Source organism: Apiospora hydei, assembly GCF_038363865.1.
Source record: "Apiospora hydei strain CBS 114990 chromosome Unknown utg000006l_segment0_segment0, whole genome shotgun sequence".
NCBI lineage: Eukaryota > Fungi > Ascomycota > Sordariomycetes > Amphisphaeriales > Apiosporaceae > Apiospora > Apiospora hydei.
The window spans coordinates 1,643,452-1,661,792 of NW_027117365.1; the positions used below are offsets into that span (position 1 = coordinate 1,643,452).

General features: G+C 53.3%; 4 protein-coding genes across 4 annotated transcripts; 3 read left to right on the forward strand and 1 right to left on the reverse strand.

Annotated features, from left to right (window-relative positions):
* Positions 1 to 794: 794 nt before the first annotated feature.
* Positions 795 to 1,028, forward strand: PG997_007709 (uncharacterized protein; the record flags this gene model as incomplete). The annotated part of the gene is made up of 1 exon (XM_066812024.1): positions 795 to 1,028. The coding sequence occupies one exon, from the start codon at positions 795 to 797 to the stop codon at positions 1,026 to 1,028; it is 234 nt and encodes a 77-aa protein (XP_066667366.1).
* A 1,762-nt stretch (positions 1,029 to 2,790) lies between these two features.
* On the forward strand, positions 2,791 to 6,146 carry PG997_007710 (EVI5-like protein; the record flags this gene model as incomplete). Its single annotated transcript, XM_066812025.1, has 3 exons — positions 2,791 to 3,438; positions 3,553 to 4,160; positions 4,247 to 6,146. The coding sequence occupies 3 exons, from the start codon at positions 2,791 to 2,793 to the stop codon at positions 6,144 to 6,146; spliced, it is 3,156 nt and encodes a 1,051-aa protein (XP_066667367.1).
* A 2,496-nt stretch (positions 6,147 to 8,642) lies between these two features.
* PG997_007711 (Reticulon-domain-containing protein) lies at positions 8,643 to 10,002 on the forward strand (the record flags this gene model as incomplete). The annotated part of the gene is made up of 4 exons (XM_066812026.1): positions 8,643 to 8,697; positions 8,946 to 9,140; positions 9,213 to 9,514; positions 9,580 to 10,002. 4 exons carry the CDS (start codon positions 8,643 to 8,645, stop codon positions 10,000 to 10,002), a joined length of 975 nt encoding a protein of 324 aa, XP_066667368.1.
* A 1,166-nt stretch (positions 10,003 to 11,168) lies between these two features.
* On the reverse strand, positions 11,169 to 16,471 carry PG997_007712 (DNA topoisomerase II; the record flags this gene model as incomplete). Its single annotated transcript, XM_066812027.1, has 5 exons — positions 11,169 to 12,089; positions 12,119 to 12,589; positions 12,647 to 12,919; positions 12,973 to 16,311; positions 16,403 to 16,471. 5 exons carry the CDS (start codon positions 16,469 to 16,471, stop codon positions 11,169 to 11,171), a joined length of 5,073 nt encoding a protein of 1,690 aa, XP_066667369.1.
* Between the last annotated feature and the right edge of the window lie 1,870 nt (positions 16,472 to 18,341).

Sequence of the window (18,341 nt, forward strand, 5' to 3'; positions counted from 1 at the left end):
CCTAGGGGGAGGGGAACCGCCTCGCAGTCCGCAGGTTCTCCCGGGCCCCCGCCGAGCCGGGTGGGATTGGGCGCATCAACACCAGCAGGCCCCCTTCCCCGTCGACGATGCCGAATCCTATACCACATCTAGTGGCCACTCCGCCAGTTTCTGCCCTTGAACGAGCGACTGGAGCTGGTGCGTGGCGAGGTCGACGTCGCCAAGCACGAGTCCATTCGGGATCGCGCTGCGAGCTGCGATCAGCTGTTGAACTGACCAGACTATGCGATCCGTCGGTGGTCTAGCGGGGATGCCAGCTCACGAAGCATATTTTTTTTTTTTTTTTCAAGGTGATGGGTTAGTCCAGCCGGGGGCTCTGGGATTGGATCCGGAACGGGGTTGGTATGCCATTCGTCAGGGCAAGAAGGTGGTAACCAGGAGTGTCAAAGGCTGTGTGTGGTCTATCCGTATTTCTCGTGCATTCGCTGGGGGGCTGACCGCCAAATGTGCTCAGGTTATGTATGCCCACCATTGATGTGACACACGGACAAAGGCGCAGTAGTGTTCTGTCTAAGAGACAGCTTGGGTCCTTAGCACATGCTCTCGCCTTCCTTCGACTTCAGTGAGCCCAGGGCCTCCAGGGCTCCAGGGGTGGCTGGGTGGCCGGTCGGTCGCCAAAGTAAACAAAAGAGGGGGAAATTCTAAAAGGAAGAAAAAAGGCCGTCCGAACTCTCGAAACAGGCAAGGCAGGTAGTATTAGTACTAATAATCCGGCGACCAAGCAGCGGCACCCAGACAACTCTGATACGCCGACGATGTCATTCTCGGGCTCGTCAGCGGAATTCATTCTTGCGACCTCGACTGTCTGCGGCGGGCCACCGTGCCACCGTGCCACACCACACACCACACCGCACAAAGCCGTGGATGTGGGCCTCGCGCTCTGCCCCTCACCCCTGTCGATGGATGTTCATGCAGTTGATGTCTCTGGCGGGCACGCTGGCCGGGATCAGCCAATCAACGCGTCCCGATGCGAGTCGCGCGCCCACTAGCACTGAGCTTGGTGCATGAGCTCCCCCACTGCCACTTTACCGGATCCAGCCAGGCGTGCCAGGCTACCCCTGAGCCCCTGCTGGGCCGGCGAATCATATGTCGCAACCAGCAGCCAGGGGAAAGAGTGGGTCTAATTTCCATCTGTCCAAACTTTGGACTTTTCTGCAAATGTCTACACTTTGGTTGATGGATGGGGTGGCAAGATGGGCAGGATTTCGAAATGCTGCAAGCCATCAGGGCCTGCGGGTCAGTTGCCTGGCCGCACGACAAACTCAATCCCGTCGAGGGCAATATCGAGCCTGGAGGAGAGCCGTTGGTGGCTCGTCGCTGCGGTCTTCTCTAGCCCAGCCTCTTGCTACGAGCGTTTCGAAGATGCGACTTAGATTCGGCCTAGGATGGAATTGGATGGCCGACTGTGGGGGATCGGTTGGATCATTGGATGTGACATTTGAAACATCCCGTACCTGCATGTACTTGTAGCATGTACCCTTTTCAACACTGCCCGCCTCGCCGCTTCCCCTCCAAAGTGACAGTTGCAGTCAGTCCCTCTCAGTGTTCCTCCGCTGAGTCCTCTCCCTTGCCTATCCTATCTTGCCTCCTTCCCACCTGTCAAAGTCAGTCATGTCGGCTTCAAGGTGAACCTTAGGTAATAATCAAGCACATTTGCCTTGTTGTCATTCATTACCGCCACTCTACAGTGGTTGTCCCCTCATTTCGTGGTATTTGTATGATCCGGGCGCTCGCTCAGTCACTCCCTCATCACCTAGTTTGCAGCCACGGGGTTGCCCATTCATTCGTTTGCTTGTTCGTCGTCGTTGTTGTTGTTGTAGCAAGGCTCCATCTCCATCTCCATCTCCAGGGACAGCCAGCTTCGCGTGACCCCCTTTTCCCCCTCTTTTTCTTCTTTTGCGTCTGCTCACTGCCATTCTCTTTCGATTGATGTGAAATCCACGCTCATTTAGTTACAACTCTCCTTCCCGATTTGATTGTCTGTCTGCCTTCCGTTCCTTTCGAGCTTCATTGTGTCAAGTTACAAAGTGTTTTATTCGGCACGGCAAATCCAGCCTGGGAACTGAGACAAAGAAAGAAGAGGCCCCTCCACCCCATCGTCGCCTCCGTCTGCTGGATCCGTCTCTCCCTGCCCGGGAACCCACTTGACTATTGTAGTCTGGAATACCCCTGTTTTCCTTCCAGAAGCTGGCCCTGGGCCTCTTTGTTCCCACGCTTCCTTGCGGCAAGCTCGAGAGCCGCCCTCAAATGGGGACATAATATTTCTAATAAGTATTTGCGAGCGCGAGGAAAACCCATACCACCTTCAACGCTCCAAGAAGGACATACCCCCCCCAGTCACCAGTCTGTACCCGCCTCTGCATAAACAATAGAACCGAGAACCACAGTTCAGCCCACACCCTCGGACACCACTTCGTCGTGTCTACCACGCTGGCCCAGCAGACCAACAAGGCAACGCTCGTTGGGACTACCCGATTTGACCTTGACGCTAACTGACGGTTGGACCGCAGTCGTCAATGCAAAGACTGCTTGTTACCTATGTAACAGGATATTTTTGGTTGTACGAAAAGTCAAAATAGGTCTTCTCGAGAGGCCCAGGTTGTGTTAAGAGGACCTCAGTCGTCCCTCGTCGATTTTCGCTCCCCGCTCGCTGCATTCCTGCCGTCCGTCGATCCGCATTCCAGCGTTCACCGGCCACTTGTCAAGCGTTTCCCGGCTTCTGCTGGTATATCCGAGGGTCTGCGCTTCAAGATGGACGCAGACCCCGTCAAGCGGCAGACCATGGAGGCCGTGTCTCCTCCTACGCCTCCCACGCCTTCCTCACCCGATACCAAAGCACATGAGGTGTTGCCATCCACCAAACCCGAGTCGCGGCCTGTCACCATGATACAATCGCCTACCGAGAAGGAGAAACCTGTCTGGCCGGGACATGACTCCATGGTCACTGTTCGGCTGTCGGAGCCGCCAACCTTATCAGTCACCACCGACTTTTCAGCCCTAAACACAATGCCACCACGACGGAGTCTTTTTGGACCGGAATATGCGCCCACGCCGACGAGTGCCATATCGACACAACTCAGAGAAGAGGACACTATCCATGAGGAGGACGAAGAAGAGGAAGAGGAAGAGGAAGAGGAACAAAAAAGCGGAAATGACAATGGAGAACTTTCACCAAAAATAACGGCGAGCGGATCGAAGAATTTGCTCCAAGAGCTCAACGACTCGGCCGAAAATGACGAGGCTCAAGACGAAGAGACTCTAGATGAGGAATCGACTGAGGCTAAAGACAACCAAACCGAGAGGCGTGCTTCCATAGGATCTGATACAGATGAGGAAGAAGTCAACTGGGACGAATTACAGAAGAAAGAAGACGAACAGTCGCAGGATCAGGATGATAACGTAAGTTTTCGCCCCATCTCGTTCCGGCTCTTAACCACGAGAGCGCCGTGAGGTGTTTTTGAAGCCGAAACATGGAATTATTGAGAGCAATTACTAACGCAGTGTGCACATCAGTCGACAGCCATGCTGCTGGCCCGGCTTGAAGAGGAGAATAATAAGCTGGCAACCAATCCGAAAGGCATCAAAGTTAAAGTGGTGGAACAACCGACAACCCGGAGACCCAGACCGCCGTCAATGGCTCAGCTGCGTGATATGGTCCACGGCCCAACGCCGGTGGCTCTACGATACTCGGTCCTTCCGCCGCCTCCCATGACGGAATTGGAATTCTACATGGCCTTGGTCAAGGATTATCAGCAGACAGCTGCACGACTACCTACTCTGCTATCCAAGAAGATCCGACAGGGAATTCCGCCACCGCTTCGAGGCGTCGTTTGGCAAAGCATGGCCGGGGCGCGGGATTCCGGTCTTCTGGAGCAATACGAAAGACTTGGGGGCGAGTCGAGTCCCTACGAGGGCCTCATCGGCAAAGACCTGGGCAGAAGCTTTCCTGGCGTGGATATGTTCCGTGACCCGGAAGGTGACGGTCAGAGGATGTTGGGACGAGTGCTGAAATGCTTCAGTCTCTACGACCAGAAGATTGGATACTGCCAGGGACTCGCTTTCCTTGTCGGGCCTCTCCTTATGCACATGCCAGACAACCAGGCTTTCTGCGTGCTGGTACGGTAAGTGACGACATTCCACATTGGGATCGTCCCTATTTATATGAAGGGAGAAGTGAGGCTAACGACAAGATGGGATGATCTGACAGATTGATGGATCAATATGATCTCCGTTCTTGCTTTTTACCCGACCTGTCAGGGCTGCACGTACGCATCTACCAATTTCGCGAGCTGCTGCGACAGAACCTGCCCACTTTATCAGCCCACTTGGATGATTTGCAGGTCGATCCTGCCTACGTTTCACAGTGGTTCCTCTCGTTCTTTGCCGTGACTTGCCCACTACCCATGCTGTTTCGGATTTACGATGTCATTTTCGCCGAGGGTGCATCGGAAACGATTATGCGGGTAGCCTTGTCGCTCATGCGCAAGAACGATAGCCGCATTCTGGCGTGTTCCGAACTGGAAGATGTCATGCAGCTGCTGCTATCGCGCGGCTTGTGGGATTGCTACCATTACAACGCCGACGAATTTGTTGAGGATTTCGTTTCGCTTTCCAACGTGGTATCGCGCGAGAAGCTAGCGCAATTAGAGCAAGACTACCGGGAAGCGCAGATCGCTACCGCAAATGCTGCGCGCACGTCGGACGTTACCACAGCAGCCTCCCGGTTCTTGGGCCGCCTCTGGGCCACCTCCACCATTTCAACCCCTAAATCAGCCCTGTCCCTGGGAGCATTGTCGCCCGGCCTCATTGCATCCTCCCGACCCATGAGTATGTTGCGAAGAAGCACATCGAAGCAGAGCTTGGCTTCAACCCTCAATTCTATGGATGCAAGCTCTGCCAGCGTTTTGAGTACCGCCTCGACCGATGCGACCACAATCTCCCGCGATTCGTCCACTGCCGACGACACGTCCGTTCGCGAGTCAACCCCAGTCGCCCCCAAACAGAGCATTGGCGCCAATAGCCGCGCCACCGAGAGCAGAGCACTGCACACCCAGATCGAGGATCTCCTCACTGCACTCAGCGACCTGCAGAGGAACCATGCATTGCTCGCGACCGAGCTGCAGCGCGAGAGAGAGCAAAGAGAAGAGGAGAGACTGGCGGTCAAGTCGTTGCTTGATGGATTGAAGAAAAGCGGCGTAGGAGCCGAGCCCGCCGCCGAAGCCGACCAGCCCAAAGAAGAAGACAATGATGCATCGATTGATTTGTCCAAATTGATTGACGGCGTGCAAGAACGAATTGCCGAAGGCGAGGGAAGCAACAACCAGACATCGGGCAACGAGACACGGGCGCAGCTGCGCGACGAACTGGCCCGGGCCAAAGAGCTCTTGATGAACGAAGTGGCCAAGTCGCAGGATCTGAACCGTCGCATCGACGAAGTCGGTCAAGAGGCCCTGAGTCTGAAGGATCAGCTGCGTGATAGCCACACCCGTGCGCGCAGCCTGCACCAGGATAAGCAGCGACTCGAGAAACAAGTCCATACTATGCGTGTGTCGCGTTCCTCGGCCGACGTGCAGTCAGGTGCAGGTGCAGACGCCGGGGGCTGGCTCGCCTCGGCCGCCAACCTGGCTGCTGGTGTTACTGGCACCACGGCTCCGGCTAATGGTGGCCTACGCGAGCTGAAATTGGGACGTAGCAAGTCCACTCCCACTTCGCAGGGAGGCTTGTCTAACAGGTCGTCGTCCCTGGTTCGCACCCAGACGGAGCCCATTGCGCATACGCCTCACAACGAGCATGACGCGTTGCTCCTGGAACTGGTGCAGGCCAAAACGGCGGAGGCTGTGGCGAGGCAGGAGGCCGATGAGTACAAGCAAAAGCTCGAGAGCTTCAAGAAGGCGTATGGTATTGCGCCTGGCGAGACGCCGGGGGCGGCGAGCGCGGCGGCCACGGCGGCTATGGGCATGTTTGGTCGGCTGACGGGCGCTGTGCCGGAGGGTAATAGTTCGGGCACCAAGAGTGCCGCTTCCACTCCAGCGGCGGCGGCGGCGGCGTCGACGGCTGCACAGCCTGCTACCAACGGCGGTGGTGGGTTCTGGGGTTGGAGAAGGTAATGAGGAGACATGTTTCTAATTCCACATGTCATGTCGGTCTATCTGTTATTCAACTGTCTCGGCAGAGGCACGGTAATCTGGGTTGGGCGCGGCGGGGGTTTTTTGTTGCATCAGAAAGCAAGCGACGTTTTTGCTTTTAGTTGGCTCACTGGTTTGGTCATTTACGACATTCTGCATCTGTGCTGGTCGAACGAGTCGCGTCGTCCCAGTGCAGCTATATACAATAGCTTCACGGCTATTCTCATCTTCGGTTTTAATACCCCCCTCATCCAATTCTCAGCATGGTCACATGACACCATGCTTTGTAGAGTTGGCCACGTTTAGATGGTTACATACTTTGGTAGAAAATATAAACCCTGGAGGAAAGCTTGCAAGAGGCTTCATTCAAAATGACACATGTCTGAGTGAAGCGACATCGTGAACTTGACTGACTTGACAGCCATACCCATCGCCCGATTAGTGGCGGTATTGGCTGTGCCTTGAGCCGCTCCCGTGACGCGACCACAATTGCCCCCAGAGCAATTCGTGCCCAGCTACATAATGTACATGTCTTGAAAGCCAGTGAGGATTACCCAGCACACATGGGTTTTAAACATGGCGCAATGGACGGTATAGTAGTAGATTGATTGCACTATAGGTAGGTATGCGCATGAACTACTGCTGAAGCTCGCCATCGTCGTCATGTCACGTTGGCTCGCTTGGAGCCTGGGAGCCAAGGAGGCTAGAGGTAGAGGCTACCTAGGTACCTAAGCACTCGGGGGCAGTACGTAGTAGACAGGTGGGTGTCGTGTGCTCTTTGCAGATAAGGGATTCAATCACATGTAAAAGAGTGGTGGATCAGATGAGCTAATCATGCCGCCAGGGGGCATGGCCGCATGGGTTGGTGATTGCAGTACCTTGGGAGGGCTTTCCTCTTTTCAAGATAGGTGATTTGCCAGTCCGTGGGAGATGGAGAGGTATGCGATGGAAAAAAAGTCGTGCGATGGGGGTTTCCGGCCCCTGAACTGAACGGAAGGGAAGTGAACTGGCTACGTGGCTTGTAGGTAGTAGGAGGTAGGATACCTTGAGTACCTACTTACCTACAGTACCTTGCCTGTCTATCTTTTGATTCAAGCGCTGGCAATTGTTCAGTGATGAGTTTGCGCATCATTTAGGTTAGTTGTGTTTATGTACATGTATGCATGTAGCAGCCTGTGCACACAATTGATACATACCTACCCTACCTACCACCGCTTACGCAACGTGTTCTATTAAAAAAACAAACCCGGGCAGGTAGGTACAGTAGTTGAGTACCTACTGTAGGTAGTTGAGGGACTTCCAACAACCAGACTGGCAGAGTCGGCCATTTAATGGTCTCAACTGGGCAGCTAGTCGTGTGCACTAGGTTACGTACCAACGATGTCAGCGTAGGCGGGCAGGCAGCAGGTGCTACAAGAGGGAGGGAAAAAGCTGGCACGGAATGAGCATATTGCTGTGTATTCGATGATGACTTGTTGCAAAACGGACGGGTTGGTCATGTCGTCACACGGGGAGAGCTAGCTAAGGGCGGGGCCTATTGACGCAATCCGGCCTGAAGCAGCAGCAGTTGAAACCCAATCAGTTCACTTCGGGGGCCCTGGGCCAGGGAAGAAATCGCTGCTGCGACAGTCCTTTACTGCACGGCTTTTTTTTATTTTATTTTATTATTTGTCTTGCTTCAGGGTTTGGTTTGGTGTCTGCGTGCAATGCAATGCAATGCCATGCCATCAATGCCATGACCTACGTAGTCCCCAGGAGCCCATTTGCCTGTGACCTACATACATGTAGGTAGGTAGGTCCGTACATAGGTGAAAGGAACTGGCAGTTGGGAGCTTTGCCGGAACTGATGCGAAGCACAGGCACCCGGATGGGGGGGTAGGTGGGAGGCAGGTAGGCCTTCAAAAAAAAAAGTACCTACTTTAGGCAAGGAGCAAGGTAGGCAGACGGACGGACAGGCAAGTGAGTATGTACATACTGTACTGTAGGTAGGCTGTGGGCAGGTACTTACCGTCGTAGCATGCAACTAGAAATTACCGGGAGTCAAGGAAGTGGACAGCAACGGGAGAAAAGCAATACTAGAAAAAAAGAGAGCATCGAAAACGTGAGGTCATCCCCTGCCTGGGTTTTGAATCACGCTAAAATTGCATCTTAGATCTTTTGCGAACACACAGACGGACGGACAGAGTCACTCTTCCACCACCAATCCCTCCATATCTCCCTCTCTCTCCGTCCTCACTTTACCTTTCTCCCAGCTGTAAACTCCCTACTTCACTTCTGCTGCTGCTGCTTCTACTCCTACCCCGAAAGAAGACAGACCAACGCAACCCAACGCAACAACACGTTACTCTGATTACCTGACCCTGTATTGCTCATTCAGAGAGACCCGAGCTCTCGCAGCTTCATTCACGTCAGAGCCAGTGCCACAGCACGCACCCATACCCATACCCGCCAGCACCACTCAGTTTTGCAATCATCGCAATGGCCGACACTGCGACCACCAACGGTGGCAACACCATGGATTCCCTCAAGGGCAGTAAGGTACGTCTTTTCCCCGGCGCATCCGCCATCTGCGCATGGCCGATGCTGCTTCTGCTTCTGCTTTCTTTCCCTCGCCGCTCAATTCTGCAGCGGCTGTAAACCAACTGCTCGGCTAACCTCTCATTCAGTGTTTCAAAACTAGTGCCGCCTCCTCAGACAAAGACGTTCCTCCCGGAGTCCGCCGCAATACCATGACAAGAGAAGTACAAACAGATGGCTGACCATGTTGCTTCTTCACTGCAGATGCCCAAGCCGCCTATGATCAGCTTTCAAATGGCCCCGTTGCTCAGAACGTTAAGGACCAGTCTGCAAAGACTACCTCGGAGCTGAACAACCTCGCTGCTTCCCGCCAAACGCCCCTGCAGCCCGCTGCTACCGGCCAGCCCTTGACGCACTATCACTCCTTCTTTTCCGAGCTGCTGTCGTGGAACAACCCTCGTACGTCATTCTGCCCGCATTTGCCCTCGTTGCGTCGGTGCCAGTAGCTAATCTGTTCTTATCCGTCGACAGGTGCCTCAGCTATCGCCTATGCCAGTGTCGTCTCTGTCATCTTCGTGGCTAGATACCTCGATCTCCTGCGATACAGCTTCAAGCTTACTTGGATGGCCCTCGGCGTCACGGTCCTGGCCGAGGTTGCCGGAAAGGCTATTTTGCACCAGGGTCTGGCCACCCAGCTGCGACCCCGCAAATACTACACGATCCCCCGTGAAACGCTTGATTCCATGATCGGAGACGTCCACGAGCTCGTCAACTTCTTCGTCATCGAAGCCCAGCGCATCTTCTTCGCCGAGAATGTCTTTGCCTCCGGTGCCGTAAGTACCCCCGATGAAGATAAAAGGTGGCTTTGGTTCGTTGTGCTAACCCAAGTTCATAACAGGCCGCCATTGGTGCCTTCATCTCCTACTACCTGGTCAAGATCGTTCCCTACTGGGGACTTGCCCTGATCGCCACTACCCTGGTCTTCTTCGTGCCCTTGATCTACGCTACCAACCAGGAGCTTATCGACCACTACCTGAAGCAGGCCTCTGATGTCGTCAACTCCCAGACGGAACAGATTCGCCAGGTTGCCAGCAAGCAGACTGCTCAGGCCGCCGAGATGACCAAGCAGTACATGGGTGACTACACTGCCAAGGCTCAAGAGATGATCCGTGGCCGATCCACTTCCCCCGCTGCCACCAAGAAGCCCGCTCCTGCCGAAACCGATTTCCCCCGAGCTCCCAAGGCCGAGCCTGAGTTCCCCGCGGTCCCCAAGTCGGATCTGGCCGATATCAAGGCCGAGGAGGAGCCTCTTCTGTCCTAAACGCTCTCGACAACCCAACTTACCCCAAGGGCGTTTCTTTCTGTACACGAATGAAACGACGGTGCGACCACCCCACAGCGTAGTGCGTGGGGCCGGCACACGATTTATCCGACACGACGTCACGGCATAGACTCTATGAAGATACTGTCCACTTTGCAAGCTCCTTGATGGAGGCTTTGATCAGGTGGGTGGACGACTCTCTTTGACTTGTCATTGGCCATGGTGGAATGGCCGGATGATTTTAGGATGTGAGGGGCAATGACAAGCAATATGACTCCTGATGACGACAAATGGGTTGTTTCTGATTTCGGGGGAGAAAGACTGTAATCGATGCGATCGGTCAAGCGAGGAATAAGATTGATACTTGCTATACTGGTATGCGGTGTTTGTGAGATAGGTGACTAGGCGTGATAATCAATTATTCCTGTTATTCGTTAACCCTTGATGTTATGTTATACTTGCAGAAGCACACGGAGTGTGGCCTTGGATCTGCTGAGAGCGGGTACCGTTCACGTAAGACCAGACTAATGCGATGACTCAAGGAGCTACCAACACCATCGCTCCCAAATCTGAATACTAAGATGGGAGCTTCGATCTAGTGCCTTGCCTAGGCCCTGTCTAACCCCTCCATTGATGCCATCATTGCACCAGCAACTGTTGGGAAATTTGGTCCTGCTGAAAATCGAATATTTCTTGCAACTATTCAGACAGAACCCACACCTCAGCTAGCCACTTACAATTCCACATACAAATGGGCGGGTATTTCCATCAAGGCTTCTGATCTTGCCAACGAATGTGGCATCTCGCTGGTAGGTGTCTTGCTTAGGAGCACATATCGATGTTGGAGGAGAAAGCATGCCATCTTCATTGCTTAGATGTTTCTGGATAATCCACTAGAATACAAAAGGAGAGCTTTTCTCGTGTCCCCTTCCAGGCCTGGTGAGAGACTGTAAGAAAATAAAATCGCAGGGTGAGAAACTAAAAGTGAACCGATACGCTCGTGATACTCGTGATGGCTTTGAGCCAAAGTAGAAAGAAACAAAAGAGTGAGAGCAAGGAAAATGTGCAGGTTGCCCCTTCTCATTAGCAAAAGCAGTCAACTGTAACCTAACATTTCCCCCTTCTCCATTCCATGTTAAAAGGGCGTGGTAAGGGCACTCGCTCCCTTATTCGGAGTCATCCATATCGAAATCATCACTTTCGTCGTCGTTCGCACCCGCATCGTCATCATCCATTTGCACGTCGTCGTCCTCATCCTCGTCATCGTCATCATCAACGACGTAGACAGGCTTCTTCTTGACAGCAGCCGCACGGCCTGGCCGGCCACGAGCGGCGGCACGAGGCGGGGGCGAATCGGGATCTGCCATAGCAATGTCGTCTTCCTCATCGTCATCATCGTCCAAGTCAAAGGAGCGCTTCTTTGGCTTTGCCTTCTCCGCGCCCTTCTTCTTGGCGTAGAGCTTGGCGGCGGGAGACAGCTCGACAGGTTTAGATGAAGCTGCCGCCTTCTTCTTTGCTGGGGCAGGCGCAGGCGCAGGCGCATCATCCTTGGCCTTGCCCTTGGCGGCAGCAGCGGGACGGCCTCGAGGCTTCTTGACCGCGGGAGCGGGGGCGTTGGGCTTGCTCTCTTCTACCGAGGATGTAGATGATTTCAACTTGGAAGCGGGCTTCGCAGCCGGCACATCATCATCGTCACTCAGAAAAGAGTCGACCTCGTTGCGTGCAGTCTTGTGAGGACTTGACCTGGCCAACATCTCGTAGTTGGTGTCGTCATTGGAGTCAAAGTCGAAAGTCTTGTTTGACTTTGTCTTGGACTTCGGGGCTGCGGTGTTGCCATGGCTGCTCTCTGGTCGTGACATGGCAAACAGGCTAAGCCTACCAGACTTCTTTTCTCCAGAGGAATCACCGGTAGCCCCAGGAATACCCTTGACGAGCGCACCAACATCGCCCAGCATGTTGTCGTCATCTTCTTCACTTTCGGACTCGTCGTCATCTATGACCCAAGACTTTGCTTTGGCTGCGGCGGCCCGTTTGCTGCGGCTGGGTAGCACCGATGATAGCTCTTCTACCTCTGACTCTTGCTCCTCCTTTTTTGGGGGCGGGGGGCAGGGGCAACAGCCGCCTTCTTGGCGGGATTGTTCTTGAGAACTGCGAAATCATCGTCAGAGAAGGCGTCCGACTCGTCAGCTGCCCCATCCGTCGTCTTTTTGGCCGGTGCAAACTTCTCCGCGAAGCGCTGTGATGATGCTTGAGGGATTGTCTTTGTTTTCGTGACAACCTCCTTTTTCGGTTTAGCAGCAGCCTTGGATTTGACAGGAGCAAAATCATCATCATCCGCTGCTTTGGGCTTTCGGCCGCGACCTGCACCTATCTTTTTCGAGACACGACGGCCCATTCTGCGGATGTTGGTCTTAATCTCGGCATCGAGAGCCAGTTGAGCATTCCACTCGACCTCGAACTCGTCCAGATCCCTGCACCACAGGTCCTTTTCGCTAAGAGCCTCAAGCTCGTCATGTTCGCCCTTCTTCTTTGCGATCTGCTCCTTGAGCCTGTCGAGGCGTTCTTGCGTGAAGGACCAAATCGGCATCTATATCACCAACGTTAGTCGTAGTTTCGTTCAAATAGCACAGGGATTATATCATACCGAAAGAAGGTAATCGAAGTCGCGGGCATCATCATCAGATGCTGCCTCGCCTTCATCTTCGCCCTCGCCTTCAGCTTCATCTTCGTCTGCCTTGGTCTTCTTGTTGGCGTTCGTCTTGGGAAATGGCTCGTATTTGCGATCACGAAGCTCTTCGACGACGATCTGCTTCTTCTTGCGGCTGACCACAAGGTCGTTATCCATAATCTCCTTGATAAACCTGGCCTGGTTCTTGAGCTTTCGGTAGTCGGCATGGTAAACCCCGAGCCAGTGAGCCTGCCATTGGTTAGCGTTTAGTTTTATGGTAGCACGCAGATAGGGAAACGTACCTTGCGTTCCTTGTACATTTTCAGTCGGAACACGTAGAATTCCTCGAGGATCTCTTCCACCTTCTCATACTTGCGAATCATGCCACGTGAATCGAAAGCCACCAAATTTGAGGTGGCGATCTGCTTGGTCAGCTTGAACTTCTCAAGGAGGCCTTCTCGAACAGCTGCACCGTAGTGTTTCTCGTCCATCTGAATCTCGAAGTGAACATTGTTGTGGTCGTTGAACTCCTTGTAGTCCTTGATGAAAGATGGAGTCTTTTCGCCTTTGATAACTTCTTCCAGCTTGGCCTTGAAATCATCTGTCCACATACGGATGGGCAGTTCCTTGATGGTGACTTCACGGGTCTGATCGTTTGCCTCGGCCAGGCCGTTGAATACAAATCTGTTCGCGTCCGGGGAGTCGCCCACCACACCCTTCCAGCCTCGGAACCAAGGTCTCATAGGCTCGAACGGCTTCTCCTCGGGGCCATCCAGACGTCCCATGCGTCGCCGGATGTTCTTGATGATGTCCTCAGGGTTATAGTTGGGGATAGATGTACTCCAACCGGTTCCGATACCATCGGCACCATTGACAAGCACCATGGGAATGATGGGAGCGTAGACCTTGGGCTCAATCTTCTTGCCATCTTCTACCCACTGTTCCAGGTTGGGCTCATCCAAGGGCGAGAAGACCTTGCGGGCAAAGGGAGACAAACGAGTATGGATATAACGAGCGCTGGCAGCATCTGATCCACCTGCAAGACGAGAACCGAAGTTACCACTGGGTTCCAAGACGTTGACATTATTGGAACCAACAAAGTTCTGAGCCAAACCGATAATGGTCTGTTGTAGTGACATTTCACCGTGGTGGTAGGCCGTCTGTTCTGAGACGTAACCGGCCAATTCAATGACCTTCTTGTCCTTGATCAAGTTCCGTTTCAGACAGGCGTATACTACCTTGCGCTGACCGGGCTTGAAGCCATCCAACATGGATGGAATAGATCGCATGTTATCGGCCATACTGAACAGGATAAGCTCACGGTTGACGAAATTGTCATACGAAATAGACTTCGTAGAGTGATCTAGGTACGTTCCGGGTACAAAGTTCCCGAGCCATTCCTTTCGTGCATCAGCCTTCTTCTTGGAGAAGGCGAGCTCGAAGAGCTGGGCCTCGTTCGGCTTCATGACATCGAAGCCCTTCATGTGGTCGTCCAAGTTTGTGAAGTATACTTGTGCATCCTCGTTCGAACTGGTACCCAGACCCTTGTAGTACTTGTACTGCCACCGTTTAACTTCGCCTTGATGTTGGGCCTTCCACTCCTCATATTGAGGCTGGGTGAAGAAGGAGCGTATTTTGAGGGGTTTCTTGGGGTTGGGTCCCTGCCAAATCTTCACAATAGGGGTAATGAACTCTTGGAAGAAATCCGGTATCAGGAGCAGCGAAGGATACTGAACTTGCAGGAAGTTGATGAGAAGACCCTTGATATGACTACCATCGTGATCCTGATCAGCCATGATCATGAGGTGACCGTATCGAAGGCCTTTGGTGTCTGTGTAGGTCTGCTTGTGCTTCAGTCCAAGGAATTGCTTGATGTTCTGGATTTCCGCGTTCTTGGAGATCTGGTCAATTGAAGCATCCCGAACGTTCAGCATCTTTCCTCGGAGAGGGAATACTCCAATACGGTCAGGATCCAATATAGCACGACCCGCTACAGCTAAACTCTTGGCCGAGTCACCTTCTGTCAAGATAAGCGTGCATTCATGACCATGCTTAGTTCCAGCCAAGTTGGCATCGACCAATTTGGCGTTGCTTATTCGGGAGCGCTTGTTGCCATCACTCTTGGCGAGCAGCTTGTCTGCCTTCTGCTCGGCAAAATGAAGGATATTATTAATAGCTTCGGTGTTGCCCACAGCCTTCAGAAACTTCTCGGACAGTTCACACTTGCTGCCAAATTGGCTGGCCTTGGTTGTGAGCTGCTCTTTCGTTTGCGATGTGAAGGCTGGGTTGGTAACGAGACAGTTAACGAAGACGAAAATGTGATTCCGGATATGGTTGCTCTTCAGAGCATGGCCCTTCTTCTTCTTGTTGAGGTTCTTGAGAAGAGAGTCGCAAATCTTGTCTGCGATGTAGTTGACGTGCGTACCACCAGATGTTGTGGCAATAGAGTTGACGAACGACACTTGTTGGAATGAACCATCTGACACCGCAAACGCCACCTCCCATCTCGGGTGACCCTTGGAGTCTTCCATGATGACAGTGGCAGCAGCCTCGGTTCCTTCGTCCTCGCCATTCTCTTTCGCAATCGACTTGGCATACATGGCGCAGTACTTCTTGAAGTCTAGCTTCAGGTGCTCGTCATTGAGATAGACCTTGATGCCGGTGACAGTGCCGGCCATATCGTAAACTCTGCGGTACAGCAGAGCCTCGAGGTCTTCATCAATACCGTCAGGCATGCCGAACCGAGAAAAGTCGGGATGGAACGTGACACGAACGAAATCTTGAGATTTGTTGCTGGTGATTTTCGCGGGGTCCATCGTGCCCATGTTGTTGCGCCACGTCTGCTTGTATCGTTTGCCATTCTTGGAGTCCTGACATTCCAGGGTGAACTCGGTACTGAAGACATTACAAAGCTTGGCACCGTAACCGTTTCGACCACCGACAGTCTTCTTCTCATCGTCATCGAAGTTGGAACCAGCCAAAAGATGACCAAAGACCAGCTCAGGAATGTAGACCTTTTCCTTCTCGTGCTTCTCGACCGGGATACCTTTACCGTTGTTCTCAACAGTGATGATGCCTTCTGCTCGGTTGACGGTCACCTTCAGATAGGTCATTCCTTTGGGGTCACGCTGCTTGTTATCGGCAGCATTGACAATAATCTCGTCAAAGATCTTGTACAGACCAGGGACGAAGCCAACCTTATCCCATTTCATCTGCTTGGTCTCCTTGTCAAAAACCCACATGGGCTGCTCAGTACGCTCGACCGAGCCAATGTATGTATCGGGTCGCTTGATGATGTGTTCAAGCTGCGTCAGCTTCTGATACGTTTCCGTGGCGGTCTTTTTCTTCGCAGGTTTAGCGTCAGGCGAGCCATCGAACATCATACTATCATTCTCGATCTCCTCGAGCGGCTTGCTCGAGGCTTTCTTGGCTGCGGGCGCCTTCTTCTGCTTCTTGGCATTGGGCGGCGTGTTGGAGAAGTCGGAATTGTCGGCCGCGTCCTCTTCGTCATCGCTCGTAGGCTTTGCGCGCTTCTTGGGCGCGGCCTTGGCTGTTTTCAGAGTAGTCTGGACCATCTTCTTGGGGGCTGCAGGCTTGGCTGCGGCCTTCTTTGGGGCAGGCTTGGCCTTTGCCTTGGGTTTCTGTGAAGAAGAGCCATCAGCGATGTTTCTCAACATACGGTGCGGTATGGGTGTGGGCATGAGGCGATGGGGTGGGGGTTAGCAAGCATACCGGCTCGGGCGAGAATCCGTCGGATTCGTTCTCGTCGAAGACGGAATCGTCCATGATATCGGAGTCCATGGCGTTTGTGGGTAGCAGCGCAATGCTGCCCGGCAGTGTGAAGGTGCGAAAAGGCAAAGGTGAAAAATGCGATGCGATGCCGGGTGCTCAACGGCCGAAGGGAGAAGTCGGAGCGGAAGTGAGTGAATGCGCTCTATCTACAGCACAGATGTATGTGTATAGGAAGCGCGTAGAGGTAGGGAGCGGAGCAGAAGTGGCCGTCTGCTGGTACGGCACCAGTCACGATATGGACTATACAATCAGGCCAAGGCTGGAGTGGTGATGGTGGATTGTTGTTTATTTGGTTTTTGATAGACCAGGGTCCAGCAAGTCGGGTAAACAACTAGTGGCGGTGGAGCCAACGCGTCGTGACAGGACAGGACAGGACGGAACAGGCGCTGAACAAGCGCGTTCTACTTACCATGTAGGGAGAGAGAGAAGAAAATCGGCCAGTCCTGGCAGCCGTTGACGCTGCCACGGCCCACGGCACACTGCAACCTCGAAAACCAGCAGATGCACTAGGCTCTATTGGGGCTAGTCGTCGCCAGAGCTTAGCGGGATACAGATCAGATACAGGAAGTGGGCCAAGAAGTCGAAGTCGATCTACACGTAACTTCAGTCCTTCACCGCACGCCACTTACACGGAAGGCGCTGCCAATGTTCTGGGGTCAACTTCTGTAAGAAGGCGCTTTTCCTTGGTCCTTGGACCCTTCGTGGCCTTTTGAGGCCTGTGGTTCGCGTCACACGATAGGATAGGTCTTGCAGTTTGACAGCAGCAGCGTTGGGCTCGTGCGTACAGCCTGTGCAGGTACATTGAACCATCGATGGTGGAAGTCAGGACATCTGGACATCGAATATGCGATTCAAAGTGGAGATGAATCGGAATCTCGACTGCACCGACCAGGCGTGAAAACACAATGGCCTCACTTATCATACATCAGACCCTCCGAACGTATGTACGTGTGCGTATATGTTCAGTAAACCCAAAGCCAGATAGTGAGCGAAACGTGACGGGTAAGTCCAGTTGAATACTTGGATAAGGCCAATGACGTGCCGAGGAAAGTGGTCGTCGCCATCATCCTCCCGCGTTGTTATGGCCCACCCATATGTTGAAAAGGGCTTCCGGGATGCCAAGATGCTGCTCTACTCCCCTCCCCCCCCTTATGTACTCTACTCAAGCCACTACAGCCACGAGTTGTTTGGTGTTACGTGATCTCCACTGTGATGTAGGTAGTCGATGAATCGCAGCATGTTGCCGGCACAATTCCCACCTATCACACAGCAAGACAGGCCATATCTTGGGGCAAGACCTACAGGTCGAGTCAGCTCCCCTCTTCTTGATAATTCATCTTGGTCTAGTGCGGGCTCATATATATGCGTATGCGCATAGGCAGACTTGACGAACACCAATCTATCACTTCTCTGTTCATCAAGGGGTCCAAGAGCGATGATGGCCGTTTGATATGTCATATAGCCCAACCTCAATATCCTGTTTGGCTTGGGTCGGGAGGTGCAGGCTCTTCGGTCTGCCCGACTAATTTGGCATATCCGGTCCTGAATCCGGCCCGCTACTTTTATTGCTGAGCATTCCGGTTCTCAAGTATCAGACATGACAGGCATGGACCCTTGGCCTGATTGATTGTCTTGGATTTTCGTACTTGGTCTGGCCATGGAGCCAATTGAAGCACCGCCATTCAGCTCGCAGTATCGAGGAAGCGTTCGAACTCGTCTGAGTCCTCCCGACTGGTAAGGTGCCCCTGTGTTGTGCTCAGCATGTCACGGCCAGCCCCATGTACCTATATACCACGCCTGCTTGTCCGCCCACAACACATGGCATGCTGGGGTTGCTCCTGGAGATGATTGGTGTCGGGTTTATCGTCCCTCATCTCAT